The sequence below is a fragment of the Frieseomelitta varia genome, unplaced genomic scaffold (genome assembly GCF_011392965.1).
Source record: "Frieseomelitta varia isolate USP_RPSP 00005682 unplaced genomic scaffold, Fvar_1.2 scaffold_523, whole genome shotgun sequence".
NCBI lineage: Eukaryota > Metazoa > Arthropoda > Insecta > Hymenoptera > Apidae > Frieseomelitta > Frieseomelitta varia.
Window position 1 is genome coordinate 110837 of NW_025110283.1, and position 18955 is coordinate 129791.

At 35.0% G+C, this 18955-nt stretch overlaps 1 protein-coding gene and 1 long non-coding RNA gene across 3 annotated transcripts in view; one reads left to right on the forward strand and one right to left on the reverse strand.

Moving 5' to 3' along the window:
• LOC122533381 (tRNA dimethylallyltransferase-like) overlaps positions 1–10679 on the reverse strand; it is a 109933-nt gene extending 99254 nt beyond the window's left edge. For both annotated transcript variants that reach the window (XM_043663023.1, XM_043663024.1), the window contains exon 1: positions 10404–10679. In XM_043663023.1, the coding sequence (XP_043518958.1) occupies positions 10404–10544 (141 nt within the window). In that variant the 5' untranslated portion in view covers positions 10545–10679. The remainder of the gene's footprint in view (positions 1–10403) is intronic.
• LOC122533384 lies at positions 4147–6540 on the forward strand. The gene is made up of 2 exons (XR_006307700.1): positions 4147–4475; positions 5722–6540. It is a non-coding gene; the product is annotated as an uncharacterized LOC122533384 (long non-coding RNA).
• Positions 10680–18955: the final 8276 nt, after the last annotated feature.

Consider the following 18955-nt stretch of genomic DNA (forward strand, 5'->3'; position numbering starts at 1 on the left):
TCAATGCTTTTTTACGATAATTATCTTTTTGACAATGAGTCTTTCGACTAATTATTACCACGAAGCTGTGAGAGTAAATTTCCGAACATTTGTACGTTTGTTATATATAAAATACTCTGACATTTCATTGAGACTGCAGTGAAATCTGACTGTCGTAATTATAGCAATCAAATTTGGAAGAAATTTAAAATACGAGTGTAAATTTCACAGGAATTGCAACAATACTCAAACAACGTAAATCCATAATATGTACGAATGAATGAGATTCAATGATCATGGTGAGACCATCTTGAAGACCACACTTAAAAATGGCTGTACTAATTTTTCATCTGATATACATTTGCGTAATGCGTAAATGTAATTTAATACACAGATTTAATAAATTAAATTAAATCTCATAATTTAATTTACGCTTTCAAATATCTCTCGCAAACTCAATATGCAAATTTAAATAAAAATTAATTGATTTTACATCTTTGCAATAGTACTCTCTCATAAACGTTTCGTACGATATAAATGATATACATATTGTACAAGTGTTCACATACTTTCGTGACTGTACGCCGATCATAAATTTTGAAAGAAAAGAAAAAGAAAGAAGCGAGATTATCTACATAATACAACTAGCGAACCATTTCGACCTCTCTAACCCCCCATTCCTGTTTTCTCACTGTTAAGAAAGTGAACGTTTCCCTTTGTCGCACGTCTTTCTGGCACGCGTTGCCGCGATTTTTCCCTTCATTCGAGCAAAACGGTGCGCACGCAACGAGTGGTTTACAATTTCTGTAACAGCATAAACGGCCGGTTATCTAATTGTCAGTATATATATATATATAAATTCCCGGTTATAGTATTCGCCCGGGAATTTAATAATATCTCTGGTCACACGTTGCGAAACACGCTGCACCGCTCCCTTTCTTTCTTTCTTCGTTTCTTTCCCTTTTCTCTCTCTCTCTCTCTCTCTCTCTCTCTCTTTTGCAAATGATAGCGACATTCTATGCGAGTTTCTTGTCCCTCAGTTGAGAAATTAAGGTTTGTGCAATCTATCGTTGGACCGATATCGATAAAAATCGCGTTTGCGCTGTGACCATTTGCACGTTTTACATATTTTGTATCTGCTTTATTATTTAGTCGAAGTGAAGGAATAAATTGCAAACGATCCCCCATTCCTCTTTCTTTGTTTCTGCGAGACTTTTTGTTTATCATCGAGCAACATCGAGTAACGATCATTTGAAAACTGCGCGAGACTCCCCGCAACGTAGCGCGTAATTCAAAAGTTATTCCATTGTTGTTTCATCAATACATCAAAAATACCAAATTATTTATAATCGTTAAGCCTAGGCTGTTGAGCAACATTTGGATTTGCAACGATCGTTTGAAATTGCGCGAGATTTCGTCTTATGTAACTTAGAACTCCTCGTAACGTAACGTGATTCAAAAATTATTGCTTCGCTATTTCATCAAATTATTTACAATCGTTAACAACAGGTTAATTTTAAATTTGAATTTAAATAAGTAATAATATACATATATATATATATATTTTTTTCTATAATATTCGTACAAAAGGAAAAGGAGGAAAATTATTTCATCACACTGCATCACTCCACCGAACAGAGTGATTCAAGCCCGCATTTTATTCGTGATTCACTCGCACGATCTATCCCACGAGTCTAATAGATCCCAAATTACATCGTGACCTTTCAGGAACACAACGAATTGAAGCTCCGAGGAAAGAATGGAAACGCTCTTATCTCCGGAACGGGAATAAACTATGAGGAGCGAGCTATCAATTTCAATTAAATTATCGCCTCTCGCAAAATGAAAATAATCCGAAATTTCCTACCTAAAATAATCGAGTTGAATGTTCGTTCGGTACACGTGCACGCGTCAATGTAGGAAACAAAGTTTGAATCACAGATTTAGCTCAACTACGCTAGAGGAATATTGTATGTAAAATAATGTATTAAATCCGTGAGGTTCGGAGTCGTCACGTTGGAATTTCGTAAGAGGCGAGTTTTATTACACTTGCGTTGCGTCATTCTATAGTTATAATGGCACTTCCACAGAAGTATAAAACTCTGTTTTTACACGCGATAATTCTTCTGCAGAAAAAATTTAATTCAATTCGATGATTTTTCACGAAGCGTAATGTCAGTTTAATAAACGATTGAATGTGTGATATATCAGTTAGTTACATTTTATTATTATGTCAACTTGTTACTTTACGTATCGAAATGTTGATTCTTCTGCAAAAATTTAATTCAAATATTTTCGGTAAAATTGTATTGAATTTAATAAACGACCAAAGTATATGCTGGCTGAGCGAAATTATTAATAAAAATATTCATCGAATTAAAAACTAAATTAATGTTACGTGAAACTATTACGTGTAAAACTTGTTTCTGTCCAAATGTCGTAGATCGTTCATTTCCCTCGTTTCACGAACATTTCAAATCAATGGAACGTCAGAGCCTCTATCAACGAGAAAATCTGAATGAAGCAGCTCGCGTGTGAAAGTTTCAACCAAGTCACGGTGAGAAGCAGCATGGACTCGCGAACACAAAGTAGGAAATGGAATACAAGTGTTTCCAGTGTAACAATAACTACTCAGACAAACTCCCGCGTAAAATCAGCGTTTCTGATACGTATGCTAATTCCTTTTACTTACTTCAGTTCTACAATGTAATTATCTCATCGCGTGTATCGCGTTGCTAATACATTAATACTATGTCATTAGTATATCAGTACGGTCATATTACCCAAATTCGTTACCATTTCTTACCAGACGATCTACTTGAATTTATATTAATCTAGACGAAGAATTACAGTAGATATTATAGCACAGCTTGTGCAGCAAGACTTCATTTATTTAAACAGTACTCGATTCAATGAACTCGTTTAACAGAACCTAAACTCCTACGAATGAACTCATTGGTGAGAAGAATCAATCAGACTGCTGTTGTATGAATTCCAATTAAAATGACACAAGTTCCCTATTACAAAATATCCCAACAAAACTTCCACAAAACACAATCTAAATATCATTAGTTCTTAAGAAACTCGCAAACGTTGTTAGGAATTAGTCATGTGTGAGTCGTCCCAAAGTACTTTGACCACGGACCAAAGTACAAAGAGTATATAAACGCGGCAGAAAAGATCAGCAGCAGTATATAGTACGTAATAGCCAATATTCTAACATTTTCACATCTACAAGTTTCGGAGCAAAGGTCTTATCTTGCTCGGACAAAAGTTTCGTAAAATTGTAAAGTATAATTTTTTTATATTCGGCGACAATATCCTCGATCACGGAAAAATCCTTCTGATGTGACCCATTTATTTGTCCTGTATAAAACGAACGAGTTTTCACGAGTGTGACAGCTCGTATTCCACGTATTCCAAAAGAGCTCGGGGTTTGAGTTTCTTCGTTCGTTCGAAAATTCCTACGCGGCCGCGACACGACGCGATATTAAGATTCAGTGGGCCAAGTGTTCGGGCCAGGACACATACCGGTGGGACCTTTGGAGCAGAGAGCGTGTACGACGCTCGGTTCATCGACTTCACCGCGTCGCGTAACGTTCCACATCGATTCGTCCCTGAGAGCTAGCCAACCAGAATGTCCCTCTGTGTTCATCGGCTACTCGAAAATTACTTCGCTCCACGGAACGTCGAAGCACCACGAGGGAAACCACCAGGGACCGGGGAGATCGAGTCCGATATCACTTACAAATCCAAGTCAAATTCAGATGCCGAAGTTTCGTTTCACGGCCGTTCGAGCATTAACTCGAAAGTAGAAATATCAGCAACGACAGCTACCTAGTTTCGTGAACCTAGTTTGATGCTCGGAGCATTCGAAACTTTCACTCGGATCTCGGAAATCAGATATTCAGGAGAAGTTGAAAGCTCGGACAGAGTGACATTGCACTCGCTCGTATTGTACACGTTTGAAAACGAGGTTTGCTTCTTCTTTTCAGTACGCGTGTATAGAGTGATTAGTTCATTAGACTGATAGATTGCATTAGCTTCTTCAACCGCTTGCGCTGGCAGGCAACTGATTGCGGACCATAACGAGTGACCGTATACAATAATTGGTCGCTTCTTCTTTTTGAGAAATTACTGAGAAGTAATGAATTTATTATTTGTTTTGCCTACTTTGTTTTACTCAAAATAATACAATTTTGGAACAAAAAATTCCAGCGCAAGAAGTTAATAGTGAAATCTTCCGTAACCATCTCTATCGATCAATATTATTTAAAAATACTCTTTTGATCTTCAGAAATACTCGTGAAGTGTTCGAAACCCATCTCTATCGATCAATACTACTTAAAATTATATTCTTTTCACTTTCAGAAATGCTCCAGAAATATTCGAAGCCCATTCTCTAACGATCAGTATTACTTAAAAATATTTTCACTTTCAGAAATACATCATGATACATTCGAAACTGATCCCCTGGCATAAATTCCAGCAAACTTGTAAGTACTATTGGGAATACTTGGAGATTTCGAAACTGACGACTGAAGGTTCGAACCTATTTATGACAATCTGTCCCTGGAGTATCGGTCGTCGGCGAGAAAAAAAAAAAAAATAATTCCCCCGACAGGCGCGATCCATAATTTTCACGATGATTCGCATAGAGTGGATATCGAGTGTAGGAAGAATCTCGGAGGCGGCGCCCGTCGCCACGAAATTTGCAGATATCTTTTTTCGGCGCGCGTGTGGGCAGACACGTGTCTGACTTTGTCTGGGTTTCCCCCCGACACACACACACACACACACACATACACGCACACAGTTGTACATACATAGTTTATGCACGCAAGCGTACGCCGGTTTTTGACATTCTCAATGAGGCGTTTCAACTACCGCGTTTTATGATTATTCGTACTGTTACACGTGTGCGACTCGACTGAATAGCATTTTCGATTGTTTCGTAGATTTTTCACTTTCACAGTGAGTTTTTAAACCGCTCGTGTCGCCGAGCGGAATATTCCACCGACCGTACCGAACAATGACCGACTGAGAATTTCATGTGTGCTGATATTTATATTTTTAATTAACATTTAGATTTGTCAATATTTGTATTTGACGCGTGTATTATCACTCGTACTCTTGGTATTTTCTTGCGATACGTTTTAATATTAACGGATACAATAAATATTTCAACACTCTGATAAACTATATCTGATCTGGTTAGTCTACTTTCTGTTTTGCTATTGCATTTATAATTTATAAGCGATCCTGCAATTCATAACGAACAAATCACTTAAATGTCACGTGCCTTTGCCGTAAGAGATAATACAGCAAAAATTATAGAAATTTTCAAGGTCTACCAAATTATCTCTAAATTATTACAAAATATTTTCATTCAAACTGGCACTGTACATCACCATTATACTATGTTACACGCAACGAATGTGTGAACTTCTTAATCTCTTGCAACAGTATGATCATATATATTATATCATTCTGTACAAAAACAATATTAACCCATTTGTATGTAAAAACATCAGCATGATATGCTAATTTTCAAACATTATTTAAAATGTTGGAAGTTATTTCAATCTTAATACCGTCTTACTTAATTCGTTTCATCACATCTCTTGAAATATAATCTACATACAATTATACTTCGTTACACATTGGTAGCTGGTAGTTCCTCTTTTGCATCTTTACAACGAGAAGGGAAATTATTGTTAATTACTTTTTTTATTCTTACAGAAGAAAACGAAGATGGAAACCAATAAGCAATATCAACAGGTTGTTTAACAGGTGTGCAATGACGAGGGATACATACGCATCCCATGTGTAACTTTTGCGTTGCGTAACGTTATAATGCTTGTGAAAATAATCCAGCGCTATACTATATAATGATATGATGATTTCCTCGAAATTGAACGATTTGAAAAAAAAAAAAAAAGTGAGAGTATAATCAATCCTCCAATCGTGAACAATTGTCATACTTCAACGAGCGAAATTTATAATCTGTGTAGATTTAAGTATCTTCGTAAAAAGACTTTTACACTCCGTTTATATGAACCTCGATTCATCTGTATCAAATTTCAATTGATACTCAATGCTGACCGAATCCACTTATTTAAACGTGAACTCTTGTTACATGAACGAAAAGTCACCAGTGGACCCGTCTCAGTAGACTCCTATTATATAAACCCTGATTATATAAACTGTTTGTCCCATAATAAATTTATATAAATGGAATTCTATCGTAACGGAGTAAATTGGACGCGACGTCGCCGTTTAAAGCGAAAAAGACGAGAATAACTTCCAACCTGGGCATCTTTCATTGGATGGATGCAAATTCCGATAATGGAGATTGATCATCGACGTCGATAACAAATTAAAAAATCCGCGTAAAAGGAAAATGATTAAAAGAATTTCCGATTAAATTGAAAAAAAAAGAAGCTTTCAACGGTTATTTAAATGAAAGGAAAAAAAAAACAAGGTCCCATTGAATAATCGCATAATTGCATTAGTCGCGCGTGCTAAACACGACACGATGCAGGCTCCGATGAATCAGAATCTTAGGCCAATTCCGATTGCGCAAATTAGAAGGGAAATCCTCCGTCAATCACGGGGACGATGATACAGAGACAAAGGCACGTGGGAGAAAATAACGCGTGGAAAGACGTACGAGTAACGCGATTTCGAATAAGCGTGGGCAGCGACTGGGAAAAAGAGATCAGTCCGGTCGGGATAATTAATCGAAGTAACGAACGCGTAACGAACGAGAATATCACGGTGACAGAGAGAGAGAGAGAGAGAGAGAGAGAGAGAGAGAGAGAAAGAGAGACACGTGATTTATACGCGAGTGAAGCGCGGTCACGTGCGAAAACGGACGTCTGGCGAAAAGAGAATTGACGAGTGACGAGTTGGAAATGACTCAGCGCGCAGGTATGCGCCGATATAGAAAAACCGCGAAGCTTTGAAAGCGATGACTTGTAGACGATATTCTTCGCGCGCTTGAAATTTTACGTTCCACGGGAGAAACGAGTGGAAGAATATTCTCTTTTTTGATTTATTCCGCGCGAATAGGTCTGCTTTTTCAAACTAGTTTTCTTCCTATTGTAAACAGTATTAATAATTTGATATTTATTAATGTTATTAATATAATAAAGATTTATAATAGAATACAATAATTAATATAAAAGATTGATTAAAAGAGGAATTATTACATTCACATGAGGAAAATTCATTTCGCCTATATATTTCTAAATAGTATTTAATAATTAATATAACTGAACGTAAAAACATTATTATATTAAATCTCGTTCAAATACCCAAAATACTGTGTAAAAATTGATACTCCATCCCTCAATGAAACATTTATTGAATTTATAATTCTCTTACACACAATATTTAATATACTTTAGAACGAAAATTCTACCAAGACATCCTTCTTTTTTTTTTTTTTTAATCTAATAACTTATTATTTCATATATTTCGATCATATGTATATATCTGATTCAATTAGCATAAAACAACTATTCTTTTTGTGTCAATTCTAGCGAAAGGCAACGACAAAAGTAACATTTAAACTTTCGAGCAAGTCGTGAACGAAAATTATAGCAACAAGACTAAAAACATATACAACGCGAGATAGAATGCTGATAGAGTATAACAATACGTTTGATCAAAGAACAGTTATTCAGGAAGAAGAAAGAATTTTTTTAACAGAGGATAATTCGTATAGTTTTCACTTTCTCGTGAGTAGTGGGGTAAAGGAAACGGTGGGTCTATTAATTCAAGAGCCGAAAAAGAACCGGAAGTCTCACGATCCTCCGGGCTAACGGACACATCAAAGAGGACAAAGTTTAATTCGATCCACTTACTTTATAACGACGATATCATGCGCGCTTTACTGCTTTGCATTTATATATATACGGTTTACTTTACAATCAAACCGATACGAGATAATAAAATTCACTCGGATGTATTAATGAGATAAAGAGTGAGATAAAGACCGTTCATTAATGCGGAAGTATGTACATGCAAAGTGAAAAAACTAACGCGTCCATTGGAAAAATATTTTATATAACTGGATTTATCTGTTTGTTTGAATTTATTCTTCGTACAAAGTAGATTCCCGGGAAACGTTTAAGCAATTCTTCGGAAATGATACTACAGCACGGGCACAATTCCTATCATCCTAATATCCTCACATCATCAAATGGACGTTCGATCAAACAGATATTTGAGATTTCATATGAATTTGTACCGTAAATTCTATTTGTTTAAAAAAATATTTAAACTCTTCTCTTATTGAATATAAATTCCCAATTTATCACTCGATAAATTCCCAATGTGCTATAATATTACAATTAGTAGTGTACAATATTAAATATCTATTTTTAGAGATTGTGTAAAACGTAAAAATTGCTTGCTTAAAAACTTATAAAACCGGTATCGTTTCCAATTTTGCAGTACTGTCCAATGCAATAAGCTCAAATTAACCTAGAACGTCTGAATGCTGACCAAGATAATGCGGAAATGGACTTTTTTAAAAACTTGCTTCTTCGAAATCAAACGACTGTTCTTTATGCTCGATAGACGAGATGTGCTTCTGACGATGTTTTCTCAGAATTGATAAGATTCATCTTATCCAATAAAACTAGCAGAGATTTACTCAGTAATCTAGCGTCTGACGTTAAGCAACAGTATTCATTGATGAATCTTACGATATATGAAAAACATTTGATATTCCACTACGTTAAATTGAACATTGATAATCGATAATTCGATCAGCTATCAATAAACAAAATGCACAACAAATATTGAACAAAGTACGTCTATGATCTGTAAGATTATTATCAAATTTCCCTAATCAATATTGTTCAGGAAGAAAACTGAAAAGAGGTGCAATAAAATACAATAATTAGTTAAAATAACATATCAATTCTCACTCTCTAAATTTTTAAATGCTATCTAAGGATTAAATACTAAAGCCAAAAATATTATCTGCCATCTCTGTTGTATTATCTCGTTTTCACTTCGCGTCGTATTAGCCCGGAGGAGGGCAGCAGGGAAAGCTCACAGTTAAATCTGAAAAATTGCTTATCTTCTCTGAGATAATAACGACAACAATGCAAAGATAGATTTAAATGCTCGTGAACAGAATATGCGTCACAAAGTTGACGCGCGTCCAAAGATGAGCTACAAAGCGGTGGAAAGATAATTACGAACGCGTCATTTTCGACGAAATTTCGGGCCGCCCTTATGTCACAGACAGTGTAATTAAACGATCGTCGCGGTTACTTTATACATGTGAAAGAGTAAGACAATTAGAGCGATTAACTCCGGGCCGTCTCTCCAAATGTAACCACGACCGTCGAGAAAACTAGCTTTTGTGAATCTAAACTACGTGAAAGATAATAGGAAACGGGTCGCAGACAGAGCACGATAGATTAGTTTCGCGTCTACGCTCTCATTTAACGCTGTAATCTGCTCTCTCTCTCTCTCTCTCTCTCTCTCTCTCTCGCTGTGCCCCGATAATTTTCATTCAACGCCACGTATTGTAATTAAATCAATTGCTTTCGACTAAAAAAAATATACACAGAATAACGCAATACACATTGTTATATGAAGTATTATGCTATATTAAATTTTATGCTGTATTTATTACTAGAAATATTTTTGCTTATAAAAAACAAAATTGCAAAATTGTAAAATGTTACTTACACAAAATGTGATACTAATATTTAAACTGAGTAAAGATACAGAAGTAACAGAAATTAATATTTTGGGATATTTTACTGAGATAATTTCAGATCATGAATTTTAATGAGAAAATAAATTTTTCAAATTATGTTTGTATATAATGTGAATTAATGTGAAAAATGTAATCTCGATTTGTCATGTAACAGATGGATACAGACATGCATGTGCGAAAAATTATGTTATCGTTATGCACACATATATGAAGCAAGGAAAATATTTACTAGTAGTGTATAAACATAACGTAAATGAGAACTGATAGACAATTATAAGAAAATGTAACGACACGTGCACAATAATATTTGTACATTACACTTATCGAACACTATTTAAAACTAACGTTCGATATATTTCATCTTTGTAAAGGGGGAAATATCGAAATAATCGTTTCCAATGTGACCAGAAACGTAAACATATTCAAACGCAAAAAAATGTACCGAGCGACATGCATTTTAACCTAGACGATCATTTCGTCGGGTAAGGTATAATCAATATATCGACTTTCAGCGAATAAATAAATCAGTTTGTTTCAAGCTTTTATTAAAATTGAAACGAAAGTATGCTATTTTGGTAGCCTTCTGATAATAAACAACTTTTGAACACGTACAACCTAACCTAGAAGAGCCACGACGAAAAGCACGAGGTTAAGAAACAATTGTTTTCTCACTTACTTGCATGCTATCGGCCGAAATAATTTCCCCGAGGAATCGACGGGCCAATTCGATACCCAAACGTGATTTTCCACATCCTGTAGATCCCAAAATTGCTAAAACTGGCACACGCGACATATCAACCTCGCTACGTTCACTCATGGTTACTTGAAACTACGCATGCGCAGTCATGGTTTGTGTGTGTTCCTCATTCCGTTCAATCGGTCATGAAAGCCAATGGCGGTCAATTTTAAACGGGCATCTATCACGTATCATTGTCCTTTCATCATTTCACCTACAAGTATTGCATTCATTATGCACATTTAATTCGTTGTTATTAACAATAAAGTATTTTACGATATAACGCTATTTTTACATTTGAATTAATTAGAGTTTCATTCATTTATATAATTTTTTGTACACTTTAAATGTACTACTATTTTAATATTTAGTTAACGTTACTACAACTGTAATTATTATATTTAATACGAAATTATTCTTAGAATAGTGTCAATTTTATTTTATATATTCATCTTGAAATTATTATTTAAAAAAAAAAAACTTTTGGCCTATTCTCATAAGCAAGGTATGTTGTTGGAATGTTACAACATTTGGATCACTTGTACAATCTTAAACGCAATTCACAAATACTCCGTCCTATTATAAATTTTTTTGATTGTGTCTAAACTATCATCATCGAGTTATAAAATCATTACAAGACTTTCTAAACAAATGTAATTTATGTAATTTATAATGTACATTACTGAATTTCAATTCAATGATGCTATAAATTACTTCACAAACAGATTATATCTTACATATCTAACATATTCCAGTTATTAAAAATTCGTGCGATTTATACTCGATAACAGAACAAAAGCATGCGTATTACACACATTTGCCAATGTTATTTTATTATCATTATCACTGATTCGATCAGAAGCCAACTGATTTTAACATGTACCGAAAATCGTTCCCTGTTTCAATCAAGAAGAGATAGCGTTTAGGTACTTGTCCTATTATATCGCATTATATCATAAATATATAGGAGATATGTAACAAGTTTGAAATGTAGTTCAGTTTATACAGCTGATTGATCTGATTAGATCTACATATCGATTTGTAAATAATCTGAGTAAGTTAATACATTTGTGTATATACCAGAGGTTTCAAAAATTGGACAATTCAGAAGCTATTTCTTAACAGCAACATTAGTTACATAGTTGTTGCACTGATACCTATTGGATCTATGATAAAGTGACAATCAACACTGAGAATTTTCTTTAATTTACAGATATCGATTAGTTGATATCACGTGAAGATTAAACTTATTGTCAGTTATTGTTAGTCATTCAACTGCCAAATGTAATATATAATGATATATTATGTAATTATATTCTTCTATACAAACGTATATACATATATATATATACGTTAGTCTCAGCTATATTATTTTATATATTACTTATATATTAATAGTATTATATATTATTTTGCTTTATTTTCTGAAAAATATTTAAAAATTTATTCACCATCTATTTCATACATTATATTTATATTATTTATCTCCATTTCAAAGTCAAATCCTGTTTGCTCGAAATGAACTTCGTTTACAGTTGCTATCTAATAATAAATTACATCGTTCTTTACATCTCCATTACGTAATATCTTTATTAGATATTTATAGATTCTATTTACCAAGTCTAAACGGCACAGTTAATTGAGTGTCGCAAGTTACTTTCGAAAAAGGGAAAAAAAAAGAATCATTTCTCGTTCTCCACCGCCTTCATAAGCGTTGATAAGATAACGTGCTATTATAAAAAGAAAAGCAGCCTTACCTGCTCGTGGGAGATTTCAAATAATTTCTATCTACATGAGCTGAGATAATTCGGCCATTAAGATATGTGAGACTTTATCCTGGAATGGAAAGAGACCAGCTACTGATACCACTGGCAGACATACTTCGTAGTTAAATATCGGTTTAAATGTTACTTTTGCTATTTATCATTCTACGCTATTTACTAGTTACTGTAAAATGTTTAATGACTGCGTCCTCTTTAATAATGTGGAACATAATGTTTTGAAGGCAAGTTCAAAATGCCTTTTAAGTGCAGTTTTGCACTCGTGTTAAAAGATATAATGCTGTTATACGTGTGTGAGTTTTTTTTCTAATCAAAATTGATTTTTTTATTTCTTCTTTTATTTCTTTAGCTTTTCTGATCGACTGAGAAAGTTTTTAATGTACACCATTCAATTTTTTTAAAAAAGTGGAATCACAGACGATTAGATTACTAAAATTGTATTTAATATGATCTCGTAACTAGAATCATTTACAGAGTTCAATTAAATTAAAAATTCTAGAAAATTTAATAATGTAATCCTGATCTGTTACTAACCCAATGTCCAATGACACAAGTTGAAAATTAATTACTGTTGTCATAAATTAAAGAATTTATATGAAACGAAGAATAATTCATATAAATGAAGTACTGCATCACTAATAATCTTGTCTCATTTTCAAGATAAATTTTAACAAATTAAAATTAAGATATACCATCAATTAATATTAAAAGCATCGAACAAAATGATGCACGGTGAAACGTATGTATTAACATTAACAGGCTTGTTCTCATAAATACGCAAAGAAAGTTATAACGACATGCAAGAAACAGTCACAAGTAAGCAATGGAAAATTTTGTGTCCAGAAGAGTTATCCTGCTAGCTGACAAAATAAGATTTCTTCATAGATTTACCAATCTAAATGAACGTTTAGTAGATCAACTTCGAGGAGCTCGATAGCCCCTAAGCTATCAGGCGTCGATTTGACTTCCGAGATTACGTAATATCTTGTTCCAATCTGTTCTTTTACCAAATACTGTCCAATACGCGTATTTTTGAAAATACGATGCTTTCAGAACGATGCTTATATTTATATAAACATTCTTTGTGATTTATATGAACTAAGCGAAGTGAAGCTTATGTATTTTAATCGCAACGTGTACGTTCCAAAGAATCCACTGTTTGAAATACTACTGAATTATGATCTTTCCTCGCCTCTAAATTTGGACATGCCGTGAAATTTTGCTTCAAAGAATTCGAATTTGTGCATAGATAGAACGATACCTATAATTATTAAAAAATCATTGTCACTCGCAAGAAGATTTTTCCTACTCTGATCTTACTTTTAACAGAGGTGCAAGAATTTTAACAGTTCGACGTTCACGAAATTAAAATTTAAGAAGATCCGAGAATTTCAAATTAAAAAATTTAAAAGTGTGAAAACTTCGGGTTTCAGAAAATTAAAAAGTTTGAAAATCCAGAAGTACGAGACACCGAAATTAACATGTTAGGTCGTTCAAAAATAAAATTAGAAATTAATGCCTCGGTTCGTTCGTTTATTAGTTGATTAAAACTATTTGTCATTGTTACGTAAACAGTATCATCCTTCCACTATATCTTCAGTAAACGTCTAACGTAACGTACGAGAGAACGAGCCAAGAAAAGCAGTCGATTCGCATCGTTCGAAGATCAAAATCGAAAATTTTACAAGTGCCACGGGGAGAAATGATGGAAGAAAGTTTCCTCGTAACTGGGCGGCGAGTCGCGAAGCCGAGCAATTTAATTTATAATCAACTTCACACCCGACGAAAGTTTTCCCCGACGATTTCGCGTTCGGCGGCTCGTCCCTCGTGGAATTCCCAGCTACACGTGGTATTTCAGGGACCCGTTATATATCATTCGTTTTATTAGCCACGCGGATGCGCGCACGTTGCCTCTGCTTTCCATAATTCTCACATTTAGCCGCCTAATCGCGGCTGGCCCGTTCGAAATACTCTATTGACGCAACTGCACGGGAACTTTCCACAGGAAGCGCGAAGGAACGTTGTGAAGGCAGAGAGAGGAGAAATGCTAATTGAAAGCAGGCAAGGGCACGAGAGACAACGTACCGTGCGAAGGAAATAAGGAGCGAGAGCGGCCGAACAAACGAGACGGGAGAGAAGAGAGGAAACAAGCGAGAAAAGGGAGCGATGAAAGCGCGGAACGATCGCTTTTATAAAGGAAATTAAAATTAAGGGAGAGCGCCGAGGGAAAAATGACAGAAAGACAAGAGAGACGAAAGTATTTAGTTGTAAAAAAAATTAAATGGAAGGAAAGAAGCGAAAGGGAGAAGGCGAGGCGAGAAAAACGAAAGGGGAGAAGGATAGGGAGAAAGAGGAGCAAAGTGAAAGGAGAGCAGAGGCGGCGAAGCAAAAGAAGGAAATGAAGTAGAAAGAAAATGGTAGAGGAAGAGAAAATAAAGCGAAGGGGAGTTGGATATAAGGGAAGGAACGTTTGCAAAAAGAGAAGGGTAAGGGGAAAAGAGAAGAAAAAAGTGTATCTGATCGGTTTTCGTACGTTCGGGGCATAAACGTCAGCGACCACCGGTGGCTTTCTCGTTAAATTTCTGCCTTGGCTTACCTTCTCCCCGGTTCGCAGTTTCGGATGCATCTCAGCCGGCCATTATCTTGCTCTTCATGACGTCGAATTAATTCAACGAGCGAAATAAAGGCTCGTAAAACCGGTGCCGGTCGTCAATCGTACCGTTAATCGCCATAACGTGATATACGGTACGAGTGAAGTGAGCCGGATGACTGGAATTCGATTACATTCTTCTCTACCTTTTTCTTTCGACATTCTTGTACTTTCCTTCCTCGCTTTTTTCGATTCATATCCCTTTCTCAGTCCCTCCCCCCACCTCCCAGGTTAGGTTGCCGCCGATTGTTAACAAATTCAACCGTCACTATGAACATTCCCTTATCTGCATAATTTTTTTTTTTTTTTTATATATTTCGAACATTTTTCTGTTGCTCGCGACAATTAACGGTGCTTATGAAAGATGCTAGATTAGTAAAATATCAGAAACAAACGAAACGCACGCGCTAATTTTAACCGTGCAGTAATCAATGGAAAAATCATCGAAATGCTATTTGATCGCGCAAACTGGATTTGGGATTTGGGATGTAGAATAGAATGGTGTAAAAGGAAAACAACATAGTTCCGGGTAAATGATAATAGCTTTATTTGCATAAGATAATTTGAAATATAAATGTCAAGGAACTGTCTGACCCTTTTTCCTGAAAAAAAAAGAAAAGAAACATCGAAGACTTTCGGTTTTTCGCCTAATCTGTCGCAATTGATCACTAAACGTAACAAAAAAAAAAAAACAAAAATTCTTAATATGCATATCACGTAAAACTTATATTGCCATCGTATAATTTAATCACTAAACACCTAACTATCGAGCTCTCTTTTTATTTCTTTTTTTTTTCTTTTTTTTTCCCCCACTTTGATTTAACCAAAAACGATCGTCCACCAACCACGCTTGAAAACGGACAGAAAAACTCGTCGAAAACAGAAGAATTTTCACTCGCGTACGACGATGTATTCTCCAATGCAGGCCGTGTTCTCGTCGACGGAAACGGAAAACCAAAATGTGAGACGAAAATGAAGCGTGTTAGGTGCGCGAACGACATTATTATTACTTTCTTACTTTTCTTTAAATTTAAGTACAAAACCTATCTTTTCTTTCTATTTTTAGTTTTATTTCTTTCGCTATCACACACATGCGCTCGGTTTCCATTTTCTTTTTTTTTTTTTCTTTTCTCGCTCTCACTCTGTGTTTTCCACAGCACTTTTCGTACAAATAAGCTTATTTCTCTTGTTTCGCTTCTTCATTCTCGGATTGCTTACCACACTCTCACTCTTTTTCTCCCGTTTCTCTTCGAAATTCTTCCAATCTTTCTTCTTTTTTGTTCTTCTATTTTTTCTAATTTTTTTTTCTTTCATTTCATACAAAATACGCCCTTATCCATATCGCACGAAAATGACGAGGGTTATGTCGTTATATATATGTATATATATTATATATATATACATATATATACATATACATATATATATATATATATATAATATGCAAATAGTAAATATAGAGATATAAATATTACTTCGAATATTACTATTTAACTCCTGGAATAAATTATCTTCTATCTAATAATGTATTGTACACACGTACACGTGCACACGGAATTCCAATACGCAGGGTTTGTGGCACACATGCACGTGTACACCGCGCAACCCCTATGTAGCGTTGTTGTATAAATGTGTCTTAGTTCGCTGTGATTCGCTTCGCTTATCGTTAATAGTTCCATCTACATTTTTCGTTTCCCTTTTTTCTGCCGGTTGACATACGTACGTTTGTGTGTTTCGTGTATATGTGCGTGCGCGTGGCTATGCATTTACGTATGTTACGTAATTATATGGGGGTGAACTCTTAGGTTTCGACGATTCCCCGACAACTTCCGACCACGTAAGAACACGTGACCGGGAGAGGAAGAAGAAACGGCGAAAGAAATAAAGAAAACGGAAAAATCCCGGACAGTGATTTGTGGGCACGAGAATGTTGCCGGGAAACACGACAATCCCGATCGTTCTCGGGTAAAATCGTAAAAATCGTAACGTTCCCTTTCACTTAGTATTTATATATATGTATATCCAACAATCGTTCGAGGCATAGGTACAAGTGAACTCTTTTTCATTTATTCATTCATTTATTTATTTATTTATTTATTTCTAATAAAGGAGGTGGGTCCGGTTTAATTTCGTCTATTATCCGCGAGAGATCGGCCGATCACGAATCCTTACTTACTTATATCACTTACTTATATCACTTACTATATAATGAAACATAGAAAAGAAAAGAAAAAAAAAAAAAATCTACGAATGCGTCTCGGTGGAAACAAAACTCGAGAAGCGTCGATGATTACACGCTGATTATCATACCAAATATTATTACCGTTAATTAATAATTAATATTAATATTATCGATAATATATTATATTATTGATATTAAAAGATATCTAGATAGAATATATGTGTATATGATGGTTATTATATGGAAATGTATAATATAATATATTATATAATATTACATATTAAATATTACATATCGTATAATACAATTACAAGTGACTAATTATCGTTAATTACCGTTAATAGCTTTTTAAATAATTATTAACAGTATTGCTCGATAGTTGATAATGGATTAATAGATAGTTAATACACGAAAATCCTCGACGATTATATCTACTGTTCTCTCGCATTCGCTCTTTCTTTCTCTCGCTCGCTCGCTTGCTCTCTTTCTCTCTCTCTCTCTCTCTCTCTCTCTTTCTCTCTCTCTTTTATCTTTCCATCCATTCTATGTCGCGGAGACAAATCCTCTTTCTGGTAATATAAAACTCGGCTTTCTTTTCTCAATCCTCTCAAAGAGTGGACAAAATTTTCTTCATCCTTCAAAAGTATTATGCTTCATTGAATTCAGAATTAACACTTTACGCTGTTCATCATCATCATTACCATCATCGTTGTTTTCCATGCTGTTTCCTTCTCTCGTCTGCTTTTTTAAAATGTCGTGATTACGTAGAAAGCGTTGTGTCGTCGAATGTCGCGAGAATCCAGACGAAATTCCAACGACGCCACCCCCCCCCAACCCCCCTCCCGTCCCAACCCTCAGGTTTAAAGCAGCTAAAAAGTCTCCGTAGTGCGCGTCCGCTAAATCAAACGTGACCAAAGAAGGCGAAAGACGTTTCCGGTTCCTGTCGAACGCGAAACAAATTTCCTCGGCGAATAAAATAACCGTCAGAGTCCATCAACGCAAAAGAGGAAAAAAAAAATGGGAGAAAACAAAGTAAAATCCAAGAAATAAAGAGTCAAAAGTCCGTAATATATGAAAAAGGAAATATTTGTGTCACGAGAAACACTGTGTTTCTAAAAACGATCCTCCGTCTTCTTGGTCGCACAGCCGACGAATATTTATTTTCAGTATTCTTTTTATTTTTCTTTTTTTTTCCTTTTTGGCTTTTACCTTTTTTTTTCTATTTTTCGGGAATCTGGTTTTCTTGCAAAAATAAGAGATTCTATCGGTCTATATCTGTATATAATATATATATGTATATATATATAATATAATATAATATAATATAACATGAATATCGCAGTTTAAAAATCTGTGTTTATCGAGGTTCCCAATTGATCTTCTTCTATGTTTCCTTTACTTCTATTTCATTTTGAATTACATACATACATATATATATATGATCCTTTCTTTCTCTCTTTCTCTCTCTCTCTCTCTCTCTCTCTCTGTCTCTTGTTACCTCACCATCTAAAGGGGTTATTCGTTGTTGTAGCTCTGGTTACCATCCTCCGCTCGTTTCTCTCATTCTCACGAATATTTCGTTCGATCTCTGTCATCCTTCTCCACATTCACCGCTTCTTCATCGCACGTGAATTTCATCGGTTCGTCATTCGAACGGTTTCCAGTAGCCACGTCGTATAAAAATAAAGGGGGTAAATAAAAAATATTCTTTTGCTCTGAATAAAAAACCTAACACGTTATGTTTCAAGTATTCATCATTGAGAATCCACATCCACCTCTCAAAAAATGAAACCGTCACGCGGAACCATGTGCAACTTCCTCTCTCTCTCTCTCTCTCTCTCTCTCTCTCTCTCTCTCTCTCTCTCTCTCTCTCTCTCTC